Source organism: Helicoverpa zea, chromosome 15 (genome assembly GCF_022581195.2).
Source record: "Helicoverpa zea isolate HzStark_Cry1AcR chromosome 15, ilHelZeax1.1, whole genome shotgun sequence".
Classification (NCBI taxonomy): Eukaryota; Metazoa; Arthropoda; class Insecta; order Lepidoptera; family Noctuidae; genus Helicoverpa; species Helicoverpa zea.
In genome coordinates, this window is record NC_061466.1 from 2,293,953 (window position 1) to 2,317,899 (window position 23,947).

Here is a 23,947-nt window from a genome sequence, read left to right on the forward strand (position 1 = left end):
ACAGATATAAGACTTGTTTAATATCGTCATTACCTACTCGATGTTAATACTATATGGGCGGGTACTTATTTCTATAAACGATAAAAATGGTTGGCAATTTCTCTTTCTAAAAAGTGTACCATACATTTAAGTCCGAGTGCTAAAGTAACTCAATTGAAACAGTTACAAATGAATCACCCCAACCTGTTATCTATATAAAACTGCGACTTCACGAACATTAATATAGTCAACAAAGAGATCTACAAACTTACATATTAATCATAGCAACTAGAACAATTCATACTGGTTCATTTATCTCACAAATTCATTGCGTCACTTTTTGGAACAAAAAGTGGATATCAAGCGGTGTACACACCTTATCACCTACGTAGTGAAGAATTTAGTAGGGGGAGTCCGGGATAGTTTAGCAGGGGGGAGACAATAGCCACTGGTCATAGAATCTCTGTTTACCTAGATATTGCGACGTTACCACACTTATTACAACCCATAGGCGCCTGCCACCTTACTTACGCGGCGTTGTTGCGTTCGGCAGTTTCGTTTTAGAGTTACAAGTAAATACACGTTTTTGAGCCCCGCAAGTCCTTTTTTTCAATTTTCGATATTTGACTATTGTTGCTTACTGTTTATAGATTTCAGCATGTGATGAATACGACAGACAGATTTTACTTGGATATTATAGTTTCTTTTGTAAATTGAATAACGGATAGCATGGCGTGGGGTGGGAGACATTATCATGGTGACGGGAGGAGACTTTACCCAGGGTAAACCCTCTGTTTCTGTTGCAATAATATTTTTAAATGAAAAATAAATGAAACTGCAGAGTCTAGAGCGAGTTCACCATCAATTTTGACGAAGGAATCCGGGCCAGCAATTTTAATAATAAGACACAGCAGAGTTAGCCTCTATATCTCAAGATCTAGATAGGACAACGGTAGATTCTGATTCACGACAAAAAACAAAAATAATTTTGCCACAAACGATTCGTCCATTTCCCAAAGCTTCTCCCAGAAAGAAAGTCCAGTATGGTAGACAGCCCGGAAAAACTAAAATTTTAAACTAAAAACACCAGAAAAGGGACACCAAGATGAGAATCAAGATGTAATCGTGCCAAAAAAAAAGCTAAACAGGAACAAAAAAGTAAAGCAAGGACAAAAACAAAGACAATGAAAAGACAAGTTTAACAGTCAAGTGACAGTGAGACAGACTCTGAAGACAAAACGAAGTATGATGATAGCTCATGGACTCAGACCTATCATCATACTTAGGTTTATCTCCAGGGTCTGTGTATTAAGATATTGTTAAACGTACCAGATATTTTGCTGTAGACAAACTAAAATTATATAACTATTAAGTATATGGCATGTTTTTTTTTTTTTATTAAATTCTTTATTTAATTATTATTTGTTATTTTTATTTTACTTAGGGTAAAGTCTCCCTTGTCGGGTGGTCAAGTCTCCCACCCAGGCGGGAGATAATAGCCAAATCTCACTTCGGTAGAAATCGTTAATTATTCAAAAAGTATTAATGATTTACAAAACTTTCTTAAGAAAAAATAAACCTTAATAATGCAGCTAAGGGTACAATTTTTAGAAAATAGTTTTTTATGAATATAAAGAGATTTATGAGCATTTTAGTCGAAGTCGGGTAAACTCTCCCGGACTCCCCCTATACCACGTACACCATTATAATCATCATCATCTCAGACATAGGACGTCCTATTGGTGAACATATATGACCTCCATTTATTCTCAATAGGAGCGGTTGCAAGTAAAGACCGTCTGTCATGCAAGCTATTGCCAATAGGAAATCAGCAAACAATAGTAGACACGTTATTCGATTTATATACAAGCAATCAAAACTGATAAAGATATACGTATAGCGTGTTAAACTTCAGGAGTGTTATTACGTCACGGTGTTCAAGATTACTTTTTTTCACTAGTTTGGGAGAAACAACAGCATCCCTTTGACGTTTGTTTACAATAAAAAAACTCGTCTTAAAAGTCTCCAAAATTCGTTTTGCCTCCCTCTCGCCATGTTTCGTAGACACGTCAGCCTGACGTGCCATCTACGTGACACTGACAGTGGTCCTTTTCTGGTCTTTATTTTCGCGTAACTGGTCCTTAAGTCTTGTAAAGGAACCGTATCATGGAACAATTTCCTCTCTGAGATAATGTCGTGGACAAGAGATTATGAATACAATACAACACGTTTGTTCTCAAAGAAGTGAGGAAAACAGATTATGAAGATAATATCTCAATTTGTGGATCTCCCCTAGTTTAAATGGTTTTGTGGAAAAATTGTTGTGACATTTTTCGTAGGTTTATTCCGCTTTGTAAGTTGCAATTTTATTAGTGAACATTTTTTGGCTTGTTATACAGAGGTTAAGTTTATGCTTTTACTGCAATTTAAATGGAATTGAAAAGTAGCTGTGAAGTTTTTTGATTGTATTTTCCTAGTAAAGTCAATTTACTTTTGTTTACTTACGAGATTTTTTTATCATAAACTCGTGGGTATACAACTTATAAAATTGTTTAGATATAATATTATTGATCAGCACAATTAATTGTCGACCCTTATAACAATGTGATTAACTTATTATTTGAACAACTTACAAAGCAAATAAATTTTAACATATCTGGCTCAATTAAAGACCAATGAAATATTACTGACACACATTTAAATAAGCATTCGCCGTAAATCGTTTCAGCGTCCGCAAACATTTCTGCATTTTGTCTCATTATTATTTATTTTATATGCAAAATTATAATTAACCGTACTACCGAAGTAATGAAGCGTAAAATATTTATTAAGTTTTGTTTAATTGGAATATTTATGAAGACACAATATATTTTTTTCTCTTTGTCGTTTTCATAAGCAATGCACAATCTCGCTTAGGCCTAGGCCACCATATTTAAGCCTACCTTTAAACCTTTTTTCAGCTTATAAAAATCAAGCTCAATCCATCCATCCATAGGGATGATTCTAATAACTACCTACTTATTTACTTTAATAAGTTAACACAATATGTAACCTCCTTAATAAAAACAATAAAGTATACAATGCCTATTAATACTATGTTGCACTTACTACGATTTCCATGAACCACCACTTACTTCACACACCCACACTTACATCTATTACAACTACATAAAAACATTTCCATTCCTAATATGAGCTCACTGTCAAAACAATTGCAGGCTACAACAAAGCTAGCCAGTAATAAAAACTGCTATACTAACACTGAAAATGCTTTTTAAAATATCTAGTATCTTGCTCACCATGCATGATAAATACAAGTACATAGAGTACATAGAACGAGCCCAGAGCGGCTGTCCGGGAACCTATTTATTTTAAGCAGAGTTTTTCAGTGAAAAATTTTCATATATCCCATCGGATATAATAGCGTGGTGGAGGGCGCAAGTAGTGGGTAGTGTAGCCCGATGGATTATGCAGTTGTATTAAAGCGTTAAAACGAAGATGGGAAGCTAAGGTTTTTGTGATAGTTCTGAATTGGAGAGCATTATGTTTTACTGATTAGTTTTACCTAGAGTTTTGTTGAGTATATTAATAAAATACACCAGCGGATTCAGAAGAATAATAGTGGCCTATAGTATTATATTCCTCGATAAATTTCTGAAATGAGAAGGTTCAAACAAAGAAACTCGTCACCTATGTGTCTCGCTACCTTTGTTGTCTTGCAGTTTTTACAATGTATTATACTAATGTCTAACATCAACAACAAATGTTACGATTTGGACAGTCGTAAAAGTCAATGTATAACTCGCATTACGTGCATAAAGTTAAAACTTGATATAGTTTAGATTATACGACGCGATGTACTTACACTTAGATATTTTATTACGCGTAATAATGTTCTATTCAAAAACTTAGTGTCTTTCGCATCTCCTACAAACATATAAATAGGATAAATAAGATATAAATAGTTTAGAGTGAATAGGTACTTGACTGTTTCTCACTACTCAAACAAATTATCCTTACCTATATTATAAATGCGAAAGTAACTCTGTCTGTCTGTCTAATTTGAAAACGTCACTTCCTCCATAAATTATTTTTATCGATTTGACGAAGAAATATACAACGTTGCCAGCCTCAATACATTTGAACACACACTGGTACATAAAAAGGACACAGTATTTTGCTAGAATACTAGAAACGTCCTCTCGACGAATTCTATTGACGGTCGTTGCTTCATTTACCCTAACTACTTAATACGGAATTTCATTTTGATTATCTGAGTAAGGACATAGGCTTATAGGCTACTGTTATTTCATCCGGTCGCGGGAAGTAGTATCCTCGAGGTGTGGGTGGAATGACAGGGAACAGGAATAATATTTAAATCGTAATTTTCTTTACAAATTGTAAAACTAAACAATGAATTGCTTAAATTCAACAAAGATCTAAAAAAGTACACAGCGCTGCGAGTCTCAATACATTTGAACAAACACTAGCACATAAAAAGGACGAAGTATTTTAGTAGGAAACTAGGACCCTCTCTAGAGGACGGTGCACTCTCGCCATTCTATTGTCGGTCGTTGCTTCATTTAACGTACCCTAACCCCCAAATACGGAATTTTAGTTCATTTGTGCTAAGTTTTTGATGGGAGACGTAAAAGCAAATCTCTATAAAATGTGTGACATAACAGATGCATGCAATGAAATAATACATCAGTCTGGTTGTGATTCAGTTTTAGACAGCTAAACTTTCCCCATGTATCATTCTATTTATTGGCTGAAACCGCATGAAAACACGTGTCTTGAGTTTACCAATAGCAGCAAAACGGACCAGGCGTAAGACTTTGTTCAATAATAATGTAATGAATATTTTTATACTAAGTCTATTGTAAAATCAATAAGGCAGTAATCTTCTTTAGAAAACACCTTTGGGATATAAAATGAATTTATAATCACCTAAGTAATTGAATACTACGTAAAGAAAAACCATTTTAGAGTTGTGTAGGTGTAATTTACAACTGTAATATTTCAATTAAAATGTTAGTGCTAAGTCCTGTTATCTTTTTGTGCGTCAAAGGAAACAGAACTTGCAACATTTCACAGTTTTTAAGTTGGAAAGAAATGAAACAGACACGAAGAAGTGTGTTCGTTATACTTTACAGACATTTTATTTCACAATTATTTTCTTACACGAGTATTTTCCTGATATACGAAAAATAATCTATATCTTTTTAGCCGATCTTAAAACTATAACAAAAATGAACTGACTTCAATAATAAACCTGAAACCTTCTCCTAAGTCGGACAAATACTATGCTGAAAACGGCATCAAAAACATACATCCGAGAAACTCCTTTTTTGAAGTCGGTAAAAACACGAAACTCTTAATAGATACATGTCAATTTTTAATGAGCTACTGATACATACTTTATAATAATCACAAGTATGGTCTTGACGGCATAAATACAACTAATAAAAACCTTGTAACCTTGCTTAATACCGAACAGTAGACGTAAAGCAATTTTTCAAAGAACGCTTATTACCGTCCCGATAGAAAATGAATCAATCTGACGTAAATTGCGTCTTGGCAATCAGGCAGTATTCAAACGGCTAGACCAGAAATATAGACTATATGGATTGAACAGAATTACAGCTGATTTGTTTACATAACCTTAATATTGCGATGTAAGTAATTTCATCTTTTCGATGTATTGAAATCTACTGAAAAGTTATTTTCGAAATCTATTAAGTATCATAATTGCCTACCTATGTGGCATTGATGAATGTCAACAAGAAATTAGAGCTAACATCATCTACCCAGCCTTTTCATCCTCCGAGCCTTTTCCCAACTATGTTGGGGTCGGCTTCCAGTCTAACCGGATTTAGCTGAGCACCAGTGCTTTACAAGAAGCGACTGCCTATCTGACCTCCTCAACCCAGTTACCCGGGCATCCCGATACCCCTTGGTTAGACTGGTGTCAGACTTACTGGCTTCTGATTACCCGTAACGGCTGCCAAGGATGTTCAATGACAACCTTTTCCCTAGCTATAATGGGGTATTATATAGTCTACTTAATTCCAATTAGTTATCATCTTAATAGGATACAGCTGCCTCTATATTTTACACGGAAAGACTGCCTATCTGAGAGATTAGAACTAACATAAGAACTTAATACCAACACTCAAACGTACAAAATAAAGACAGTCAAAAAATTTCAAATTCACGTCGCAATCTAACATTTCTCCGTGTATCACATAGCTTGCTTACTTATCTCTAGCTACGCTCACGTAGGTAGCAACATAAACTGCAATGTATACGATACAGAACGAAATCCTCACGAAGAGGATAGAAGGATTTCAGTATAGGATCCGTGTTTACATTGGTACCCAGCCTCTTGGGATAGGTAAGCTTTTAAAGCAAATATGCACTCGCAACTGCATGCAGTTTTTCGTGAAAATATAAACATATCTATTGGAAATGTTTGGAGTTAGATTTGTGATGGAATCTGGTTGCTGTGCAGGAATTTATAGGTATCAATACTATAAAGTTAAAGTGTATGTTTGGAGGAGGTAATCTCTGTAAAATAATGGTCTGATTAAATAAAATACCAGTGTAAGATCGGCCATTAATCGAGGACAGTTAAAATATAATATTTATCTGATTTTATGAAATAGATTCCATGGGATATGGATAAAACCATGGACTAAGCTTAAACTTTCGTCACTCACTTATACAAACTACTTTTATAACATCTCTCAGTTAGCTAAACTATTAAAATCTAGCATCTTCATCGTGTGTCAATCTATCTTCATACAAAAATCGGTTCACCGGATTAACCGTGAATGAGTAATAGACCAATATAATAGCTGTCACTTTTGAAATATTGGTAAGTTTAAATATAAAACTGTGTTCATCAATCGCTCAGTCTTTAAAGATATAAATGGGCATTCAACAAGTCTGTCAATAAGACTGGCTAAAGGGCTAACTAAAGCCTAACTTAATAAAAACTGTATCAAAATGGCTATAAAGGCCTTTTTTACACACACATTTAAAACCAACATCCTCGTCTCGTTATCCTCAAAAGCTCAAAGCTTTTTAAAAAATATCCATTCCGCAACATTTTTTCGCTCAAAAAACACGAAACGAACAAACAGAACAACAAATAAACAACCTTTTTCCAAACATTCAGCATTTCAGTGGCTAAGCCAAAAATGCCACAGAAATACTTCAATATTACATATTTCATTCTATTTCACAGTCAGACCCTGTTCCGTAAAGATAGAACTAGCTACCATTAGTAAGGGGTGGATACAGTTGCGGACATTAGAGCTCGAGCCACTTATATTTTATCCATATATTATACTATGCAATCGGCAGAAAAAAAAATGCATTTAAAAGGTTGTATAACAGTATGGATTTGTCATTTGTTTGTCATTTTATTACTTCTGTAGATAAGTTTTATCCTAATAACCTAGGTAAGGAGCACGCAGTGAATTCGTTGTATCAAACTCAAAATTACTAAATTTTTTACTTTAATAGTAGGTAGCTCAACTATTCAAGTCCGCGACTGTACATGATAAAGTGAATAGACTATTTTTTGGCATTCGGCTCATCGTGATGGCCGAATAATGCCGATAGGCCGAGCGCCGAAAGCCGAGTTATTAGGTCAATAGAATGATTGTTGAGTTGTCAGAAGTGAAATGTTAGGGTGCATCGGATACCGAACCTTTTGGATTACTGACATAGACGCTGCTTATCAGTTTTCTTCACGAGTCTAACAATAGATGGATCTATTTTAAGTGAATCGTATTTCTCATCTTTGTATTTCTTTTATATAAAAAATCCTTTCTTGAGTATTTATTTACCACTAACTATTTATTGAAGATTCGCTTTGTATTTTTTTGAGGCCAGGATTTTTACATTATGTTATTAATTTAGCTGATTCGTCTGAAAACTTGAATACAAAGTATGAATTCTCTGATGTAATGCTAAAATCGAAGCGAATATAAAATCGCAAATAAAGTTAATCATATTCAGCTCAAACGGCTTATATCTACAGCAACTATAAATTTTATTATGCGCCATAAAGTAATCATAAATTTTTGAAATATTATAATTTTAAATGAATAATTACATAACAGGTCCCTATATATTTTCTTTTCTAAGGTATACATAGAGATAACAATGATATAAATTAGAAAAAAAACAATCTTTGTGGAGTGGTGAGTTGTGGAAGCACCCATAAAAATAATAACAATAGGCTACAAAAATGCATTTAAATATATCAACAACTAAACGAATATCTATTACCACAAAAAAAACCTTGTATTAATTCGAACAAAAATGGATCGCCCGGGTAATCCGGCGAGATGCTTTTTAAAATTTATTCGGCCTCCGGGTGCTATTTATATCGTCGTTTCAAAAATGAAGTGCGGTTATCTCAGAGACGTAAAAACGTGTTCGGAATAACAATTCGGCGTTCGGCAATAGCGGTGTTGGCACTCGGCCTAGTCGAGGAGCTCACCGCCTCACTAATTTACTTACGTCGTACGTGACGTAACTCGCGTCGCTAATTTTATTGTTTTACATTCAAGTGTTTACTTATATTTACGTTGACGTAGATAAGACATTTTACGTGGTACGTTCTTGAACGTAAATTGTTGTAATATTCTTGATATTTTACGATGAGTAAGATTTATGGTCGTAATTCGTAACATTTTATGTTACGTAATGGGTAGAAGTTTCAAAATGTTTGTGGGAATAACCTTAATAGATGTTCTTTTTCAACCGACTTCCAACAGGATATGAGGTTCGGAATTTGCCAGTAGGCATTACCGTTTAGTGTTCTATCTATTTAACACAGACATAAGCATAGTTACCACTTATTTTAACACAAAAAGCCTTACCAACCAACGCGTAAAACCGAACGCTTAAACACAAAAACCGCTCACCGAGCCACTAAATCGTTTGAAATTCATCTCACCACATCCCCAGTTCCCAGTTTCGAGTTCAATAAACCAGTATGGCTCCTCTGGGAATATCGATCGAGAACAATTTAAATGTGCTGATTTCTTCGATCGTAACAGTAATGAGAGATCGTAATTAGATTTCGTCTTACTCACGGTTTCTCCGAATGATAATACGGTATTAACGAAACGCTGCGTTTTGAATTCGCTAATTGTGTTTAGTTTGGGGTTGTGTGGTCTTGATGTACGTTGTTCGCGTGTGTGGGAGTTTCTTTTGTTGGAGTAAAGAAAAGAGTTGAGAAGTGGCGAAGTTTTTTAATTTTTTTAGTTACAAATCAACTGTTTTTGCGGATTTGACGCCTAGCATTCATCGTCTTACGTAACCTCCCCGATGGATCAGAAAATACCAAATAGAAAACTGATGAATTTCTTCATGTTTACAATATTTTTTATCTATCTAGGCATTGAGACATAACCACAACAACACCAGTCGCTTGAACGAAAACCAGAAAGGTACCTTATTCTAGCTAGCTTGTTAGCTAGTATTCCTCGTAATTTTTATCAAAACTTGCAGTGTTTCTATCAGAAATCCATAAACACACAAAAATAGCAATCCCCAATCAGCAAATTACACCCAATAAACAAACTTTTTTCTCCCAAAAATAAATAGGAAGCGTATTTCAGCAGGACATCGGAATATTTTCCGTGCACGACTCATTACTGGCTGGTGAGAGATCAGTCGCCCGCCACGGTCCCACAGGACCGATTGAGGCGAGAAACGACCAAACGCCATTAAGATTATTAATTTGGTGGCGTAACTGCGCTTACTAGTGTTTTTCTTTGTTAGTAAATTATTGGGTTTTTTGCAGAGCTTTGAGTTCAGTCGTCTCGTTTTTAGATGAGGTGCAAATGTTAAGGTGCATCGTTTTTGTAAGACTCAATGATAACACTTTTTGTCTCCCATGTATTACGTGCTTTCGCAAATTATTTTTTGAATTGATGTGAAAAATAAATTATAACATTATCATAGCTGGATTTGCTTTTGAATAAGCACAAATTCAAAAATTGATTTCGTTATTTCAAAGAGGCCTATGAGCGCCCTTTCGTGGCGTCGAGGTAGTTGCACGGTTCTATGAAAAAGAAGTGTCAAGAAATTCTAAAGACAATTTAAATGTTAAGAACAGCTTACCATAGTCATTAATTACAAATACATCTGGAATTAATCTTATTTTTACCCACAGTACCCACTTTATCCGCTTGGAATAAGAAACTGGACAATATCTTGTACTTTTTGTCCGCATTAGAGGAAAATTAACGTCACATGGAACGACAGAAAAACTTCCTACATATACTGGTGAGTGTATTAGTTATATGATAAAATATTAATAGATAAACTGAAGGGCTCAGTGGTTACACTGGATTCGATTCAGATCAGGCAAGTAATGATGTAGGTAATTTTTCTATTCTATGTACTTTGTAAATGAACTTATATTGGACACCAATAACTTATTCAAATAATAAAAGGGTAAGTATAATTTAGGCGGTCACCAAAAATATTTTTAAGACTCTAAGCTGAGGCACCAAATAAAATAAAGAACTCCAAAAAAAATTGACTTTATTAAAAGGGCACTAAAGTATATAATATTATGATCCAAAAAAAATAAAATAACATCAGAAAAATCGCAAATCTCGCACAAATATTATTTTTGGTTCCCAAAATGGATTAATGGTCACCAAATTCTATCCAACTCAAAGATTATTATTAATACCAAAAATCAAAGTTAGTGACGAAAACGAATCGCTGCAAAACCGACTCCACGTAATCTTGTCTGCCCTACCCCTAGAATGCAATTCAAAACCGCGTAGGCGCGGAGGGGCGAGGCGGCCTGCGAGCTGAGGCGCAAGTAGTTTTAACGTGAAAACCATCTGCGACGATAAGCTCGCATGGGACCGCCGGAGCCCCGCAGCGCCGGAGCCGTGACAGAAGCCATGTTGCGTGCTTACATTTTAAACGTACTGAGTTACACCCAAATTCATATAACAATAAATAAGCGACGTATGTTTGGGAACCCCAGTATATTAATTCGTATTTGGGAAATATTCTAGCGATCGTTAGCTTTTTTAGTCTAACAAAAATGACCAAATTAGAAGTCATGGTATTACATAATTGGTAACATCTAAGTAGTGACAATATATAATATTTGGTCTAAAGTGTATTTTAAAGGCGTCCATAAATTTTTTTAGTAGTCAATAATACGAAAAAATGGTTTTATTTAATAATATTTTATTTTATTTGGTGACCATTTATCCATTTTGGTAACCGTTTAGAATTTTTTTGGTAGTAAAATAGGTACTTTTTTGGGTGGTGTTTAAACACAAGCCATAATAAAATAGAAGGAAAACATTTTAAGGAAACCTATACTTTAAAGTCTGATATTGCCGATCCGTCTTCAGCAAGCGTGATTAGTGATTAATGCTCATGCCTACTTGATTTAAGAAGAAGCTTCTGGAAAAGGCATGTTTTCCAGCAATTGCAAACAATTTTGAAGACAAAATATAGATCCTACCAAATAATATCCACAATGAATCTATAAATACAGCCTTGCTAGTTTAACGCAAGCATTTCTACAAAGCCATCATCGGGTCACGAGGGGAAATGAGCGGGAGTTATGTCATCACACTTGATGTCATTCTCGGCGCGTTCCGATTTTAAATGCACTCGCTGCAGATATTTAAATCTTTTTTGGTTTTTATTTTGGCAACACTATGTAAATTGATTATTTTTAAGAGCTGTATTTTTGCATATTTTTAGAATTGTTATTTTTTGTCCCAATATTTTTTTTCATTGGTTAAATTTTTATTCATAGGTCCGCTACACCGTTCTAGACAGGCTTAAAACTCAGCTAATTATTTTTCAGTTCTATAGAATCTATTACTTAAATTAAATGAGCATTTCCCAAATAAACCACGATTAATCTAACATTATGTTCATCCCTAACCAGAACAGGTTCTCTTAATTCGTTCACTCCCTTATTTCCTTATTTCGTCAACGCTACCCGACGCACAGGTAATGAAACATTCATTCGTTCATCACTCCCGATCCCTCGGGACCATTCGTTCACATTCACTCGGCTCCACGATATTAGCTCCGTAAGTGTGTTATAGTGGTGCGAAATTAATTGCAATTATTATTATAAGTGATCTATTTGTTTGTAGCCCCAGTAGTAAGCTTGGTGTATTATATTAACGGTATTGTTAAGTTTTGAAGCGTGAGCTTTGAAATTATGGTGACGTTACTATGGTATTGGTAATTATGGAACGAGCTATAATATGTAGTTTTGAGTTAAGTCGCTGACAGCCATCTATAGTTTTTGCCCTCTCTCTTTCTCTCTCGTACGTATTTTGTTTTGGATGCTGTCAGCCTCTTGAGTTTTTAAATGGAGGTTCAAGCTTTTCAGGCATAATTAATCGAATGAAAACAATCTCATAAAGACACTACTTAAACAATTATGCTGTCGACGCTAAACTATATTTGATTTAAGACATGAGATCCTTTAAAAGTCTCTTTAAGCGGAATACCAACACAAGATACATAGAATTGTCTAACATCGATTTAAGAGATGTTCAATGCTTCAAATTTTAATGCTTCATTCAACACCTATTAAATATTTAAATTGGAATTAACGATCAGAGACGTTCTGTCGATTGAGACTTAAAACGTTCACGAAACCAGCAAAGCGAAGGAAACCAATGAGATCAAATGAAATGGAACGTTAATATGCGTCGATATTTTTTGTCTGATTGTAACCATTATGTGTTGGAATAAGTAATACACATTTCATGCATAGGAGGAAACGTGAAGATGCTCAAGTTTTGTTAGTAACTAACTTTTAGCCAAGATTCGGTGATGTAAATATATATTTAGTTTATTTTAAAATAAAATGTAGGACCGGTTAATTTTCTTTGATTTACAATTCAAAACGTTGTCATCCACGTCACAGTACTTCGTGTCCGCAAGGCATTCTTCCTGTATGGTGGTTATAACACCATCAGTCACGCCAGAGCCTCGCCCGTTTTGCAAAATTGATCTTGGAAAACGTTGATCAAAAATACATACCTACATTATACCTACTGAACTAACACAGAAACGACTTCAATAAAATCAGAAGAAATGGACCAAACCAATATTGCTAGTACAAACAACCACGAGAAAAGAATCAGTTCGAAACTGCACGCTACCTAATAACTAGCGACCACATACGATACATCAGCCATTTGCAGAACACTACAGTGCAAACTTACGGCACAAACATTTTTCAATTCTTTTATTATACTGGCCGTATTTTAGCGGTAGGTTTACGATTTTTGGTGCACTGTTATGTACGGTGCATGATAGTGTACGGTGCATGCCAGTGCACGGTGCACGCGAGCTTGCAATGAACCGCCAACTTATGAGTAATCTGGTTTTATAACACCACTGATGCACTAGTGTACGAATGGAGGATTTAATGTACACTGGGTGGTAATATTTTCTTTGGAGATTTTGTAAAAATGTCGGTGGAATTCGTGAGTGATTTGAGACATGGATACCAATATCGACTAAAGGTTGATAAGCTTATCCGTGACTGTACAATATAAGATATATGCAGAGAATTTAGTTAAATAAAGGGACATTCCATGTTGTCATCTTATAATGTTCGTAGCTTAACTAAACTGTAAGGTAAAATAGATAAAAGCAGACAAAATACAGTAGTACCTATTTTTTTTTAGAGGCTGAATAATTTTAGAATGATCTATTTAATTAATAGAAATTATTTTAATTCTTTTGACGAATTTTTAATTTACTCGCATTTAATAACGATGACACAACAATCAAAAAACCGTAGACATACAATAATGACAACAACGTGGTAGGTAACTGTCAGTTTTCCAACCTCCGACGTTATTATTCTTCCTGTCCGACGACCATTACGGATCGGACGCAGGTACATGAATATTTAAATGTCCTCCTGAATATACAAGCAAAATGTTATTTTTTTGTTCCTCCTTTGTTATTATCCGATGATAATTAAGACCTTTCTTGTATTTGTTGTTTTAAATTTGGTTTGAAAATCTAGTAGGTAAGGTTTTTTTCCGGTGGTTTATTTTGTTGTAAGTATAGTTGTTTATGGTCCTGTTCCGTTTGTATAATTAATTATACCGTTTGTATAATAGTAGACATAAAAAATCTAAAAATTAAAAAATGTACTGGGATAACAAATTCTCCTCCAAACCTCTCAACATTGAAATACTATCACAGTTACTGGACACCAACAGGTAAGTACGTAATTAATTGGGTTACTGTCTAGTTCATTGGAAAAAAATATTTATTTGTATACCGTGACATTAGGAGTTTATCCTTCATCATACATTTGCAAACATTTTTTATACCTGTGTTCACATTTTGTATTTATTGTTTAATCTTAAAGCCACTTACCTCGTTATCTTTGTCTGCATCCTTGATGTGCTGCGCTATGAACCGCACACTCTTCAGCGCCGCAGCTACCTCAGGAGACAGATGACGAGGCAGCATGTTCTCAGACTCGGTTACTAATCAGGGAAAAATAATTAATGAGTATTTTTTGTATTATTAGTAAAGTTAAATTAAATTAATAAAGACATGAAAGTACCTGAAGGTCTTTGGTGAGCTCCACCAGCAGACAGCATGTCATCCTCAGGAGCTGGCGATTTGCGATAATCACCATTGTCCTTGTCCCCAAACGCATCAGTCAAACTGTCTCGGCTACAGGAATAAAACAAAAACATTTAGTACCAGATCCTGGTAAGATCTTCGTCGTACAAAATCAAGAGATGCTTTGGTTGATAAGCATTATAGTATGCCGTTATTTTATTAGCCAGGGAACTAAACCCCACTAATTCTAGATTACCAGATGTACAATTATTTATCCTTCATCGTCAGGATTTCTTTACTGTTTCACTGCAGGATACAGGCCTATTCTTCAGAAGAAATAATGAGAGTCGCCAGCAGTTGGTCGTTATTTATACATACTCGTATAAAGGGTATACCTAACAGTATAATTGACAGTACATACTTACTATGTACTTTTTGTTCGGTATATGTATATTTTACAAATACATTATGTTTATCTTTATGACTTTTATAACAATAAAATAAAGTAAGTACGCAAACACCATTAAATAAATCTTACCTCATCTCAAGTTCATTAGTGTAGCCGTTGGAAACGAAGGTATCATCGTAATCTGGCAGCGAGTACTTAGTCCTCCTCATCATGAGGAGTTTAGGCATCAGCTGGAGGAACAACTTCTTCATCCATGGTGACATGGTGTGCGTTGATGGGGACCTAATGTGGAATTGGGGAGTTGAAGAATGGCACAAGAATTTTTCGAAATAATCTCTATTTTTTGTCGACGGGAAACATTTATAAACACGCTTTTTTGCCTTTCTGAAGTCACTTTATTGGGATTGGTTCATAAGTTGTAGATATGGCGTAGTCACTATAGTTGCCAACTTTTACCAATGGCATAGGTATATGAAGAGAGCTTATGCCAATATGACTGTGAGAGCGTATGTCTGAGCGTACAAATAAATGTTTCACGTCCTTTAAGTGAATCTAATTATTTAAGTACCTAGTAATTATTTTTACGGATTTTATTCCTATTTATTTTATGTTGAATTACCTATTCATTATTGCTAGTTTGCTACTGGGGACTAAAGGGTTTAAAACTTTGCTATTGAGGATTTCTCGCGGGTTCCTAATTCTAATATAACTACTTATATTCATCAGCCATTTATTGGTACCAGGTTTAAAATTATCATCTATGTCTAAGGAACAACTTAATGTTTTGTTAACGCTTATACCGATTACTTCTTACCAATATTCTTCAAAGCTGTACATAAGAAAAAGTAAAACACGATTTGGAATCCTGTCTTAAAATGCGAAAAGGCGATTCCTATTTCAGATATCTGTGGAGGTACTGTCAAATTTTCTGTAATTCTACCTATTTCTCAAATTCATACCTACAAATTTTCTATTTCCCCACCGTACCAATCACGTCATAACAGCTATGTTATTACCAGTATGTCGCTTTAAGCGCTAAAAGATTCAAGTCAAATCGCCGCGTTAATTATCGTATAAAACAGCGCTTTATTTAACACAGCGGCACAAATTATTCAAAGCTCTAATAGCTTATCGCGCTATCTTGCACGCCATTTATCACACACACAATGTTCTATTACTGTAATGACAAAATAACAATGAAAACGGAAGATTTATTCGAAATGACGTGGTAGGGATGTGCTGTTTGGAATAACTATTCGAAATTGGTTATTCAAAATATCGTCTACGTATACAAGATATTTGGAAAATTATTTGAATCCCAAGAGAATGACTGCTATTGCAAGATAATTAAGCGTAACCGTAACGTAGAGTAGCCGCGGTAGACGTGCGATTATGCTTAAATTGATCTATAGAAAAACCTCATTCAAAATAGTTAATATAATAAGCCCCGCAGGGCATCTGAGGCGGATGACGGGGAGTAGCGACCCCGCGGGGCTATATATCCGAGTGCTCCAGGGAGAGTATACTGTCCCCCATCTCCGGCCTGCCGGAGTGAAGCATGACGGGGGATAGGTCTCCCGCCTCTACCTTGGCTTGCCTTCACCGGCCGGTCAGAGTGGAGTCGCTAGAGTAGGGTTAGCAGCCCGCTCGGAGGGTAGGTGCCTCGTGGTAAGTGGCGAGTGGGCCGGTGATGCTGGACCCACAGGGAGCGCGTGATCTGCGTTTAAAGTCCGCCGAGGTATCCTCACCCTTCAGCCGCTCATGTACCTGTTGCCCCCTTGTTGCGATTTAGCGACTGATTCCCGGGGGCCCAGTAAGTGAGTTGGCGAGTCTCCACCTGCCATTTTTACGTGTATTTATTACATTGTTATCGGCAGGTGCCATAGTTCCCGTAGTTTCCCCATTCCTAGTCCACTAGCATCCCATCACAATAGCCCAAATAGTTTTCATCCATAGTTAGCAATAGTTTAGCACAGAACCGGGGATTGTCCTTGGGTACATTTCTATAGTGTATACAGGGATAATTGTCGGTTTTGTGTCACCATTTCATTAAAGTTGTCTCAAAAGGGCTTCAGCGTGTTGGCTTCGGCCCCACGTTCGCCTCCAAAAAATCCGGGACTCTATAGTCCCGAGGTCTGGTAGAGACATACAAGAATATAATAATAATAATAACTGGGTAATATTTATATACTTACACCTTGTAACCTACCTATGTTCACAGAATAAAGAGCTTTGAGTTTTGAGAAATTACGAAAATTGGACACAAATTAGGTGAAAGTTTTTAACAATACTTATTTTTTACAACAGTATTTACTTCACATTTGTTTCCCCAAGAAACACTAGCTTCTACGATACACGCAAACTGTGACAGTTGATTTCGAATTGTCGACTTCGAAAGCCATTCTATTCAAATAACCATTTGATTCGAAACTTGGCACATCACTGGCTGGAACTGTTCAAACCATTTGTATGTACACGATTACATACGCGGGGTCCGTTAATTTTTATTGTAACGAGTTCCGGAGCGTGGTTTCACTTGCATTCGATGTTCGTTGTCTATGTTGTTAGATGGTAAATTGTCTGTGGTTATTTATTTAGGTGTTGCTGGCTATGTCAGTTACGTTTTGTCAACGGACTGCAAAAGTTGTAATAAATCATTGAATGTAGGTCAAGTATCGAGGACACTGCCGCCTGACCGCCACTGCAGTTGCATGGTCTTCAATAATAGAAGTATGATATTTCGTTCTCTTCCTAAGTTATATCTTAGGGGGTTTAGTTTCAATACCGTCGCAGGATCTAAGCGTAATTTACTGGCGGTGTCTTACTCATTCACTGTTTTACTCCCTTGTAGCTTGTATCTTTAATTTGAAAATCTACACACTCATTAGTCTGCCGTTACTCACACTCACTTGTTTTTATTAAACTTAAACCGATCGAGACTGAGGTTCCTTCATTTCCATCAAAGACCACAGTAGCTTTAACGAAAATCACGACAAAATCGATACCTACACTAAAACTTCAATTAAGTATCGTCTTTTTATTCAACAGTCCCATGAGTTATCTAGTCGAAACACATCTGCAATATTCCCTAAATTCTCATTATACTGGCTCTGCATTCAATGAAGAGTATTCTCCATGCTGGAGTGTAGCCATGCCATATTTCACACCATTGTGCCGCTATCAAACTGACGGTATTACAAAGGATACTCGAATTTATGCGCTCGCCTTTATTTTGTGAACCGACTTTACGGTGTCTATGGTCATATTTTCGAATGCTTTTCGGTTATGGAATAGTTAATGTCTAAATATGTTTATTAAAAACAATAGCCATCATGATCGCTATTTAACATCGAAACGCCATTTTAGGGAGTCTTTATTACAATTTAATAAAAGAAAAATAACTTGCTAAAGTAATTTCTTTTAGGTACTGATCGTACTTTTGGTGGCTATACTGCATAAAATACTTGATTTCGACATTATTTGACTTTAGGGTAAATGAGCCAAAAAGATAGTAAAAAGAGTCAAGCTCTCTGAATCTTAAAATGGTGACCACTTAATAGTACTAGCACATTCCAAACTTGCATAGCCTAATATAGGCTCTGTCCATATATATAATACAGGAAAAGATTGTAGTGGCGATGCAGATGCAGTAATCAAACAAACATCTACCACAAGGAAATAGGACTACTTATGTGTCAATAGGAATAAAGGAAAATATCGTTGTGTTGCCCCAATGTCTCATTTGGCAATATTTACAAAGGAAACAAGTAAAAATACTGGGATATATTTTATCCTGCCTTTAATCTAAGCTTTTTATTTGTGGATTTCACAACTAGAATTAAGTGCATTTCTACTGTTAGCAAGCAATACATTTTGCTGGACACATAAGCTTTGGCAGTAAATATTGCAGCTCAGGGACGGGTTCCCAATTAACAACGAATACGCGCGTTGCAAAAGCTACACAATTGTTTAGCAACTCTCAAAGCTGTAGGACATTTATTGCTTAAATTATATTACCAGAATCTTTATTTAGGTAGAAGATTTTATGCTTTGCCACTAAGTTTTATATTGATATTATTTGCCTTTTATTTAAGAGAAATTTGAATGGAAAAGGAACTACGAAGCGACAGTATAGCCAGAGGAATCTATCAAGAGGAAACTGTGAGAAAGGAAGCTAACTAACTTTCTTTACTCACCTAAAATGAACGTTGAGAACGCAAACGGTCATCCAAACACTCAGAGACACCAGAATCATGGTGAACAGCAAATACTTCCCTAATAAAGGTATAGCGAGCGACGTGGGCGGGATTATTTCAGCCAGCAACAGGAAGAATACAGTCAGCGACACCAAAATCGAGATGCTTAACGATATCTACGAGAAAAGAAAAAAAGAATATTTACCTGAAATGCACGTTTAGTATGCAAACAGTCACCCAAACGCTGAGCGAGACGAGTATCATCGTGAATAGTAGATATTTCCCAAGCAAGGGGATTGCCAGGGATGTTGGCGGAATGATCTCAGCCAGACCAAGGAAGAACACAGTGAGGGACACCAGGATGGAGATGCAGAGCGATATCTAAGGAAGAGAAGTCTCTTTTGAGTTATTTCATTCAATTCTTTGGTTTTTGGCACACTTGATGTGGAATTAGCTTGTAATCTTAAGGTTCCTTGACACCCCACTGTAGTTGGCGATGATGCTGTCGATGGTTCATCTAAAAGGCACACACAGATGATAAATGTATGTTGTTTGGTCATTATGAGAGAACTTGTCAAAGGCTTCGGTTAAATCTTTTACAACCAGTGTGAGCCCAAAAATAAATTTCACCTCTTATAGTTGTGTAGTTCTTTTGTCCGTTATTCCATCTTGTGAAGTTTTAGCTGCATGCTTACCCATTTCATTTCTCCTTTTGGGGTTGTCAACGAACCTTAGTCAGAAATTAATTCCACCTGCATAAAAATCAGTGCACGAAAATCCATTCTATAGCTATCACATTACATTTGAATAGTTAAGAATTGTCTTTCCACTAACTTTAATAAAGAAAAAGAGTTTAAAATCATGTAATGTGTTGCACAACCAATGAGTGATATTTTGGGATCATGCAATGAGATGAATATTTTGGGTAAAATTTAAAACTGATTTTGAAATTTCGTCATTGAAAATTTTTGAAAACACGAATCTTTCAGATTCAGATATACTGAATTCTGATATTATTTTGGTGTTCATTAGAAAATAAGTAATCATCAAGTAGAAGATAAAGTATAAGGTAATTAAAAAAAATAGAAACATTGTTTTATAGGTCACATCACAGAGACAGATAACATTCTTGTAGAAACCAATAGGATTATCTTAATTCAAGGAAATAATTTGTGGGATCTGCAAACAGGGCTCACTCAATGCAAAGAGACAAGGAATTCAAATTCAAAACTCAAAAACTGAAACCAGAAGAGAATTTTGATTTTATTTTGGGATTGGTTTCATTTCAAATCTGTTAGGGTGTGGAAAGACAATAACTAATAAAAAACAATATCCAGATGATACTAGCACACTCACACGACTAGCTAATGATTCAAAAAAGACCATTACCAATGGATGAGGGGCATGAAGGATGGTATTGCGGACTGAAGGCTATTATGAACATGCCCTGAAACATCCCATTCACATTTACATAGAAAGCTATCTTGTAACGACATTCTATTTACAAAAAAATCATAATCATTGTATCAATATTTAGGTATATTAAAAACTCTGATTCTCACTTAGGTATATTATACTCTGTCAAAACCACCTAACATGACCTAACGTAAGGACACAGTAAATGAAGGTTTAAATAAACTACATACAAGAAAGATAGGAAAACTTAGTAATTCAAAACCAAACAGAATCCAAAAAAAGAAAGAACTAGAGTAGAAATTAAATTAAGTAAGGAAGAAGAAAATATGAGGCTATACTTCTAAAATTAAAAATAGAATGTCGTTACATCTACCACACACATCAAAGGGATAACAAAAGAAGACGTAGTTACCTTTTCACCGGAATCCGAAGGTAGGTAGAACACCAGTACTGTTAGGAACGTTAGTCCAACACAAGGTATGATCAGGTTCACCGTGTAAAACAACGTCTTTCGGCGCATCGTCAGCTTGAATGTTATATCTAAAAAGTAGATTGTGATGAGTGGTATACAATTACATTTTAAACCTTTTTCAATCTTAAAAATCATCTTCGGGAATCCAAAATTATTTTTGGGAAATACTAGATCACTTCCAAAGCCCATGTTCTATTTCTTATGTATTCTGTTTGATTGTTGAAAGTTTTGTAAATGGATTTAAAATGCCTGATTTCAGATTTCACATATAGAGAATAAAAAATGTGTCCATAATGTTTCTAGAATCTCTGCTTGCTTACTTATAACCTATCCACAAGTAAGGGTATTTTTTACCTGAAAACGGTTCAGGGCAGCATGGATAGTATTCTTCGTTCCTCGTGGCTGGTACTTCCAGTATATCCCATTCCACTGACAGATAAAATTCGCTCAAATCTATTCCAACATGAACCAAGCTGCTTCCGGGGGACTGATCCATGTGCTTTAAATCAACCTGAAAGTATATAAGGGTACTTATTATTATATAAATTCAGCAAGGAATAACGTACAAAAACTATTTGTTTCCTGATGATCCAAACTGGAATGATGTTTGCTGAATTGACAATTTCGATTAGGTACGCCATAATATAGCAATGACTTGGAATTTTCAGATCTCTTCTATGCTTAAGGTTTGGCATGACATTCATTCATTAACAAAATGATCTTTTACACAATTTACCAAAATGATGTCTGCTGTATGTTTCTTTTAATAAAAATACTCTGAACTGGAGATTCTTTTCTTGAGAAGCAGTCTGGAGACAGACCGGCGGCAATTCAGCGAAGTCTTAATAATAGAGTTCTGTTTTAACCATTAGATATGGAACCACAAAAAGAATATTTACCTGAGCTCCATTATAAGTCCAAGAGCCGAACTTCATGAAGCAAGTCTGTTCGTCAAAAGGAAAGTATTCCACATTGATCTCGCATGAGGACTTATAGATCGCTGGCGGCTTCCAGTTTACCTCGCCTGTGTACTTTAGAGTGGCTTTCGTCATTAACGTCACCTAGAAATACAAATTGCTGTTATGATCACTCTAGTTCTAGATAGGTTCTACTCTATTTAATGTACTGCTTTAAAATTAAAAAATCGGGTAAGGCAAAAATTGAATACAATTTTGTTAAGAGCGTGAAATACCCTGAATCTGAACTCTTTTTCTCACTTGCAATAAGCTCTTTTGAACACGACCGTCACAGTTATACAATTAGAAGTGTTGACATGAACTATGTGGTTAATACCTAGGTAATTAGGTAGTTACTCAAGGAATATGAATAAAGTTTTATAGCGTCGGCAAATTTAAACATAACATTCAAAGATACAAATATTGAAGAAATTGATGAAATTAAGTTTTTGGGGCTACATATTGACAGAAGACTTAACTGGAAAAATCACATAGACTATGTTTGCAAGCGCTTGAATCAGCAGTCATATGCCCTCTACAAACTGAGTAAAATAGCAGATAGATCTGCTGTTCTTAGTGTGTGTCATGGCTATGTTTCTTCCATTTTAAGATATGGGCTTATTTTCTGGGGTAATTCAACCAACAAAGACCTGGCTTTTAAAGAGCAATAGCAGTGCATCCGATCAATTGTTAATATAGATTCAACTGACTCCTGTGTTCCACATTTTAAGAAATTGAAAATACTACCACTTCCTTGTATGTTTATCTACGAATGTGCCATCTTCGCTAAATTAAATATTCACCATTTTAAATTTAGTAATAGAACCAGACGTAAAGACAAAATGACACGTGAACTCCACAAAAGTGTTTTTATCTTATACCCGACATTTATAATAAATTGCCAAAAACAATTAGAGACTTAGAGTTACATAATTATAAAAAGAAATTATTTAAATTGTTAATAGACAAATGTTACTATACTCTAAAAGATTATTTGGATGATGTTATTTAATTTTGGTTGAGTTTATAATTTATGGTTATGTTTATAATTTATGCTTATAATTTTAATTGCAGTCTTGATATTATTATGTGAATTAATCTATAATCTAATCGAATGTTGTAAAATGTTACCTTAAAATTATTGTATGCCATTATGGCGGGTCATAGCTGTGTACAATTTAAAAACCATGTAACAACTCACTGTTTACCTATGTACCACAATAAAGAATATTTGTATTTGTAATATATTGAAAACCGGCTGGCAAGACGGCTGGCAGGAGCCGGATGCGAGAAGCCGAAAATAGATCTCAGTGGCGTGCACTTGGAGAGGCCAATGTCCAGCAGTGGACTGCGATAGGCTGATGATGATGATGATGATATTGAAAACCATACTCACTTCATAATTGCCATCCCAGTTATTGTAGAGCACTATGTCAGGTAGCCAGATATGTTCAGATGGTACATACAACATCTCAACGCCGCCATAGTCATCTGGGTTCCATTGTAGTTTGTAGTCGAACCATTTCTGTAACACATCAGAATATTTTCAAGCTTTCAGGTCTTCATGTTTTTGATGAAGAGTATTTTAGTGCCGAGAGAAAACGTTTGTCTCAACTAAATAAATACGTAAGTGTGACACATTATTCGTGTACACCGATTTGTTTGATTTTGGCACAAAACAAAATAGATTTGCGACTTTGAAGTTATATTATTTATCGCGTTCAAGCAAACGAAATACGAAAAAAATGTCACTGGATCGATAGGTAGCATCAATCACTCAGTCAGTGAATCCTTATTTTGCCCATCAATCACGCCATGGGAGCTGAAAGCTCTTTTAATGAAAGTTTGGAGTAGAACAATCTAAGTATCATTACAACTCTAAAGCCTT

At 35.4% G+C, this 23,947-nt stretch overlaps 1 protein-coding gene across 3 annotated transcripts in view; it reads right to left on the reverse strand.

Annotated features, from left to right (window-relative positions):
* Positions 1 to 23,947, reverse strand: part of LOC124636950 (acetylcholine receptor subunit beta-like 2) — a 34,959-nt gene that overhangs the window by 1,882 nt on the left and 9,130 nt on the right. For 2 of the 3 annotated variants that reach the window (XM_047173244.1, XM_047173241.1), the window contains 8 exons: positions 23,456 to 23,584; positions 22,003 to 22,164; positions 21,458 to 21,614; positions 21,044 to 21,171; positions 19,421 to 19,596; positions 15,149 to 15,301; positions 14,609 to 14,721; positions 14,416 to 14,528 (listed from right to left, as the gene is read on the reverse strand). In XM_047173244.1, coding sequence (XP_047029200.1) covers positions 14,416 to 14,528; positions 14,609 to 14,721; positions 15,149 to 15,301; positions 19,421 to 19,596; positions 21,044 to 21,171; positions 21,458 to 21,614; positions 22,003 to 22,164; positions 23,456 to 23,584 — 1,131 coding nt within the window. Of the gene's footprint in view, positions 1 to 14,415; positions 14,529 to 14,608; positions 14,722 to 15,148; positions 15,302 to 19,215; positions 19,392 to 19,420; positions 19,597 to 21,043; positions 21,172 to 21,457; positions 21,615 to 22,002; positions 22,165 to 23,455; positions 23,585 to 23,947 lie in introns of all 3 variants that reach the window. The other variant, XM_047173243.1, reaches the window with a different exon arrangement.